Below are 7116 nucleotides of genomic sequence, written 5' to 3'. Positions count from 1 at the left end.
GACTTGGCCTTCACCCTCGGTGACTGCTGTCCGAGCAGCCTGTCCCGGGTACAGTCTGGTGGCACCTCAGCATCACCACAGGGTCCCTTGGCTTCTGCTGCCTCCATCCCTGCGGCACCTAAAAGTTGGAAGACTTCAGTGGGTGACACAAGACAGAGAAGGTGAGGGGTTTTCCTAATAAGTTGCTGGCTGATTAAAACCAGGGAGGGAAGCCTTTGAGATGGGAGACAGGCCAGTCTGGAGGTCACAAATGCCTCAGTGACCACTGCAGCAAAAGCATCGGTGGCTGCAGAAGTTGTATCCGTACAAACAGCGACCCTGAAGTGCAGAGCTCAGGAGTAAGTCATGCCTAATAGCGGGATTCTTCCCAATTAATCGATGTGTGGGTAAGAAGTGTAATTCCTCAACCAAGAGAGCAAACACAGTGTCCTTCCTGAGGACACCCAGCATGCTGGTGCCAGGAGCAGGGGGACTGTGTGGGTACGGGGCTGCTCCATGTTCCCCAGGCATTTTGATGAATAAGGTAGGTGGAGAAGTCTGATTTCAAGGGGATGCAGGAAGATCACAAACCTTTTTATTTGCCTTTTTATTCTAAGCTTCTGATTGTGATGGGTAAATGCATATGAAGGTGTGGGAATGCTTTGCTTTGTTAGATGCTTCAACTGCTTCTCATTAGAGAAGGGAATTTCTGCTGCAGGGAAAAGCCCAGCTCCCTGAAACTTTTAAAATCCTGAAACACAACACAAAGCAAAACTTTGGGGTTTATTTCCCTACCAACATACACATTTTTTAATTCACTCATCAATGATTCTGAATCATTTTTGTTATGTTTCAACGTTATTAAAATAATCTTAATATTTTACATGACAGAACACACAGGAGGAAACAAAGCAGGCAGATGAATTGTTTTGACACTTCTTTCACTGAAATTCTCTCTAAAAGTGACACCTTCTGTGAAAACACTTTGATTTTAGCAAAACTGCCTTTGCTGCTGGGAAGATTGCACCATCTAAGAATTTTTTGACCAGGTCTAATTAGCAGTGTAGGTAGTCGAGGTACAAAGCTCTTTGACAGAATCACTGCGGTTGGGATTTGATGATGATGATTTTTTTTCCATGGGGGAGGCTCTTTGGGGGATAAATACTCTCTTCAGTGACTAATTACCTGTTTGAACAAGGCAAGCTCCATGATGAGGTGCTGAAGGTGCAGCAAGCCACTTTCCATTAGTGATCTGTGAAGGGAGAAACTTTAAGAGGTAAAAGTCAAGGAAAAGTTTCACCTGGAAAAATCGCTGGCTTTTTTCTTTTTTCCTTCCATACCACCAAAGTACAACTGCCCAAACCTGCTTCTTTCCCCTCCCCTCTCCCTGGTCATCACCTTTCAACATGCAAACATCCCTCCTCACTCCCCAGAGTGCTTCTGCCCCCCACCGTGTGGCACCTGGGTCAGAGGGAGCCCTGCGTCCCCTCCAGCCCCGCTGTGTCTCCCGCAGGTGGAACCAGCTCCCGCTCTGCTGATCATGGTCAACAAGACCTTAAATTACTGGGGTCCCAGTTTTGAGGAGGACGTTATCAACATCAACGTGGGGGGCCTGAGAAGGCGGCTCAGCTCCAGCGCCCTCTCCAAGTTCCCCAACACCCGCCTGGGCCGGCTGCTCTCCTGTGACTCGGAGGAGTCCATCCTGCAGCTCTGCGATGACTACGACGTGAGCGCCAGGGAGTTCTACTTTGACCGAAACCCCGGCTTCTTCCTCTACGTGCTCCACTTCTACCAGACGGGGAAGCTGCACGTCATGGAGGAGCTGTGCGTCTTCTCCTTCTGCCAGGAGATCGAGTACTGGGGCATCAACGAGTTCTTCCTGGACTCCTGCTGCAGCTACCGCTACCATGAACGCAAGCTGGAGAGCCGGCACCACAACTGGGATGAGGAGAGCGAGGTCAGCAGCGTGGACACGTCCCCCGATGAGATCTCCGACATCAACCACGATCTGCTGCACTACAGCACGCTGCGCTGCGGCAACGTGCGCAAACGCCTCTGGCTCACCATGGAGAACCCTGGCTACTCCATCCCCAGCAAACTCTTCAGCTTCGTGTCCATCAGCGTGGTGCTGGTTTCCATCGCCACCATGTGCATCCACAGCATGCCCGAGTACCAGGAGGTGGATGAGAATGGCAACGTGCTCGATGAACCCATCCTGCACAAGCTGGAGTATTTCTGCATCTCCTGGTTCACCTTCGAAGTATCTTCCCGCCTCCTGCTCTCCCCCAGCCCCAGGAAGTTCTTCAAGCACCCGCTGAACCTGATTGACATTGTCTCGGTGTTGCCCTTCTACTTCACCCTCTTGGTGGACTTGACCGTGGGCAGTGACTCAGAGCTGGGCAACCTGGGCAAGGTCGTGCAGGTCTTTCGTCTCATGCGGATATTCCGGGTGCTGAAGCTGGCTCGGCACTCCACCGGGCTGAGGTCACTGGGGGCCACCTTGAAGGTAAACTGGCTTTTTATCTCCTTATCTATTTCCTTTAGTCTTCGGGAAAGAAAGAGACTTCTGGTATGGCCTGGGGATGTGGACAGACCCATTCCCAGTGAGCTACCAGCTCTGGGTGGTGTCTTGGGGTGGCAGGCTGAGCTGTTAGTATGCCTGCTAAAGCAACCAAGTGTGAGGAGCACTGTGTGAGTCCTCTTTGTACACACTCTTGGAGCAAAAAGCAATTCACCCCATTGCTTGCAGGCCTTGGCTCATGCAGACCTGGTCCTTCCAGGGACTCAGCTATCCCTTCCCCACCACGGTGTGCAAGCCCATTGCATGGTATTGGAATGGACTCAGGCATGCATGGGTGGATGGTGATGTCCCACCAGAAGTGGGTTGGTGCCTAGTTGTGCTGTGAGTGACCTGCTGAGCAGCTGGGTCTGCCAGCACCACTGTGTGGCTCAGGGCTGCTCCTGTCCCCAGGGTGGTAAAAAGGGGAGCCTCTAAGAGCATGCTGCCAGTATCCTTGGTGTCTGCCCATCTCAGAGACAGAGATCCTGGTCTGGCTGAGCTGATGCTTGGATGGTCTAGGATAAGATGAGGTCGAGACTGGCAAATGGTTAACCATGGGTGTCACAAAGCTGCAACAGGACAGCAAAGGGTTAGTTGCAGGGCATGGAATGACTTGACCCCCTCCACAGCACCCCCAGCCTCCCTACACAGACCAAGAGCAGCTGTGACAAGAGTCAGAGCATGAAGCTGTCAGGAATTCCTCACCAGGCTGGTGCTGCAGCCCAGCTGTGCAGCATGGACCAGCCGCAGTGCTCTGTGTGGCACTCTGCTCTCCTCCAGCCCCTAGTGCTGAGGACCACGTGCTCAGATCTGGGGAGGGTGAAACTGTCCCTTCTCCTCCTGTGCTTACACAGAAAATCCAGCCTGGTGCAGAGGCCAATTAAACTCAGCCTTTAATTGTCTCTGATTCCTGGCGACCACATCAAGAGAAATCCAAATGCTCACCCTCGAGCCTGCCAAGATCCAGAGTAACACACGCTCCCAATGCCCCAGAACATGCGGGGCTCCTGCTGGGTACAGGGGGATGGTCACCAGGGCAAACATGTCCTCATGAGGCTGCCTCTGGCCCCCACATTCAGACCACAAGACCTGTATTTTCAAGCACTGCTCATGCAAATGTCCCTGTGCTTTCCCCCCACCCTCTTCAAACAGTGTGCCAAACAAATGGCCAAGGAAAGCAACCTTCATAACGGAGCTTGAAATTCAACCAAAGGGACCATCTCCTCCCACTCAGTGCCTGGCAGGGGCTGGAGCTGCAGCTCCTGGTGTTGCTGCTTCTGAAGGGCATGGATGAAGTGGGACACAGCTGGGGACATCCCACTTCTTGCTGCTGTAGCAACAGCAAGGCCAGCATGGGATGTCCAGGTATGAGCAGGACTTGATTGCCAGTATTAGACCTATTCCCATGGGTAAGCCATGGAGAAAAGCAACCCTCAATCGTGGCTGGAGACGAGCAGTAAGTAGGAAAAGTCTTCTGCCAACTTGTACTGTAAAACAGGACCAGCCCAGCCCAAACCCTGCAAAACTCACAGAGCATCAGAATGAGTGGAGGGAAAAAATTCCTGGTGTCCTCAAAGCCTGCTGAAAACAGCATCCAGGGAGGATTGTTCAAAATGAAGATGCCTGAAGTCCTACCTGCATCGCACTTCTGAACACTCACCTCACCTTGAAAGAGCAATCAGCAAGTGATAGACCCATATAACACTGCTTGCAAAATTCAGATCATATTGTACGCTTGGGAAGGGCTCTCTGAACCCTTCCTGTGCTCCACTTAAGCGTGAACAACACATTGCAGCAGAGCAGGGACTGATGGGCTCATCTGCATGATATTAAGCAGCAGACAAGATCCAGGGAGCCGGCAGCATCCCGGCTTCGACCTCTGCCACTGATTCACCAAGTGACGTGCTCCGAAGTGCCGCTTCCCGGGGACTCCGGAGCCGGCTGTAAGCGGGGATGGGAGCAGACACAAATCTGACGCAGCAGCTTGGCGTTGTGATTTAGTGGGCACATAAATTACAACATCTTGTTAATCATAATTTACTTCCTCTTGCCAGAGCATAAAGCAGCAGCAGCAGCAGAGGAGTAAAGGCTGTTAACAGCCAGGAAGTGGGAGCGATGGCTCTGGCAAGCTGAGTAATTGTTCCCCTACCACGAAAGTGCTAGCAGAGGGATTTCTGCCATTTGTGCATCATAAACCCTGAATGGTCTTCAGATTGCTTGGGGCCTCATCCAGGGTCTATTTAATTTGAGAAGAGGCTTCCTGCATATCTCTGCTCTTCCCCCCTGCCATGCACAACATCCATTACCATTATTGCAGCCTCCCCGGTGTGGGCTTGGTGCCCATCTCCCACTGGCAGTCAGTAGGTGTTAGGCCCCGAGTAATTTAGGCATCTGTGGGGATCTACAGGAGTTGTTCTCTGTTCCCTCAGGGGCCTGAACACACAAATAGATTGGAATATCCAGAGCTGCACGTCCCTGGATGGCAGATACATCACCCTGCTGTCGCTGCCACAGGCCATCTCTGTGCTTGGTCCCCACACTGGTGTCTCCAGCCAGGCTCGGACTGTGCTCTTTCATCTCATTTATCTTCTGCTGTACTGGAGAAAAGATGTTCATTCAGCAGGGGAAGAAGCCCACACACAGCCCTGTGCTATCCCAAGGGCAGGCAGACCTCAGACCAAGGCAAGAGCCAGAGAGACTGCTGCCAGGGTGCCTGTTTTGGTGCAGCCTTTTATTGCCTAGCATCACCTCTCCCAGGGCATCCCACCCAAACCATAGCTAAAACTGCATTCCCACCCAAGCCCCAGCTGCTTGCCCCTGGGTCAATGAGCAGTCCACACCCTTTGAGGATAATTGGCTGCAAATAGGTGCTTGAGGATCAGCTGGGGGATTCCTGGAGCCACCCCTGTGCCACAAGCCCTGACCCTGCTTGTAAATTAAAGCAGTAGGAGCTACTGGGCTGCCCGACTTCCCTCTTGCCTTCACCCTCCAACATATCCCAGGGCCATAACTGATACTCTTTAAAAATGCAAAAGGTTGTTTGGCTCTGCTGCTCCCCAGCTGGGACGTACAGACGTGTGTTAAGCTCCAGCCAGGAGCAAGGCTTTCATGGCCAAGTGGTACAAACTTGGTGTCTCTGAGCTGTTTGTCCTTCACGAGGAGCTTCCTCGGAGCTGCTATAGTGCATCTGCAGCCACAGGCGATGGCGGAGGAGGAGATTATTTCCCCTCGGTATAGCTGGCACTAGCTGAGCATCTTTTGCCAGCAGTCTAAGTGAAGTCTTCTCGCTCTCTACTGTGAATCCACCTCTTTTATGTCTCGTCTTGACCGTGGAAGCTCTTTTCCCACGTCTTCTGCTGTTTGCTTTGCTCAAATGTTGTTTTCGTTTAGTCATTATGTGGTCTCCAATAAAGCATTCCCTGCCTCTTAGGAGACGCTGGGAAAATAAACCCTATCAGAGCTCTGCTTTCCTTTTCCCAGAAGACGAAAATCAAGCTGGCAGATCAGTAGCCAGAAACATCTAGGAAACGTGCTTGTGACCGTCAGAAAGAGAGTGGACCAGCCATGCTGTGAGGCTGGTGGTGGCTTTGGCACTGGTGTGTGGTTGGCCTGGCCTGGCTAGAGGCTGCCTACTAGGGAGTTTCTGGGGACCCACCAAGATAAAAGGACTGTGTGTTAAATACTGTTAGCCAAGATCAAGTCAGAGTGAGTGCTGGGGCTGGGGAGTAGCCTCTGCCTGGGAGCCCTGGTTGGGACACACAAGGTCGCCTTCCCCTCCCAGCACTGCTGTGGAGGGCAGAAGGGTGGCTGTGGATGCCAGGGATGATTTCCCCACCGCCCCACTCATGTGGGTCACCCACAAGTCCCCCGACCCCTCTTAGCCTGGCACTGGGGGACATCCCATGGCAGAGGTGGACAGAGGCACAGGGGATGTGCAGTATTTGCGCTGCAGGATCCCAGTGTCCTGGCTGGGACAGGGGTGGTGGCCCCCACTGACCACCGCTGACCACTGCTCTGCTTTGCCTTCCAGCACAGCTACCGGGAGGTGGGCATCCTGCTGCTCTACCTGGCCGTGGGGGTCTCTGTCTTCTCCGGCGTGGCTTATACAGCTGAGAAGGAGGAAGATGTCGGCTTTGACACCATCCCAGCGTGCTGGTGGTGGGGCACGGTCAGCATGACCACCGTGGGCTATGGCGATGTGGTGCCTGTCCCCGTGGCGGGCAAGCTGGCTGCCTCAGGCTGCATCCTGGGAGGCATCTTGGTCGTGGCGCTGCCCATCACCATCATCTTCAACAAGTTTTCCCACTTCTACCGCAAGCAGAAGGCGCTGGAGGCGGCCGTGAGGAACAGCGGGAAGAAGGGCCCCGAGGATGTGGAAAGCATCTCCAGCCACGACCGAGACTCGGAGGCTCTGAGCGAGAGCTCCATGGGCAGAGGCAGCCCCGACCGCCGCGGTCTGACCCCCGGTGCCCACCACACACCCTGACCCCACCGTGCTGCCGCACCGGGGACCTGCTTGCTCACCAGAAGCACGGCACGGCTGGTGCACCCGGACACGGCGCCTGGCCATGCGCCCG

General features: G+C 53.6%; 1 protein-coding gene across 1 annotated transcript; it reads left to right on the top strand.

Moving 5' to 3' along the window:
- Nucleotides 1-1519: 1519 nt before the first annotated feature.
- KCNS1 (potassium voltage-gated channel, delayed-rectifier, subfamily S, member 1) lies at nucleotides 1520-7025 on the top strand. Its single transcript, XM_010014892.1, has 2 exons — nucleotides 1520-2485; nucleotides 6570-7025. The coding sequence occupies exons 1-2, from the start codon at nucleotides 1520-1522 to the stop codon at nucleotides 7023-7025; spliced, it is 1422 nt and encodes a 473-aa protein (XP_010013194.1).
- The last annotated feature ends 91 nt before the right edge of the window (nucleotides 7026-7116 follow it).

Source organism: Nestor notabilis, unplaced genomic scaffold (genome assembly GCF_000696875.1).
Source record: "Nestor notabilis isolate BGI_N333 unplaced genomic scaffold, ASM69687v1 scaffold21765, whole genome shotgun sequence".
Taxonomy (NCBI): Eukaryota; Metazoa; Chordata; class Aves; order Psittaciformes; family Psittacidae; genus Nestor; species Nestor notabilis.
The sequence above is the reverse complement of the archived record's forward strand: the minus strand, read 5'-3'. Positions and strand labels throughout refer to the sequence as shown.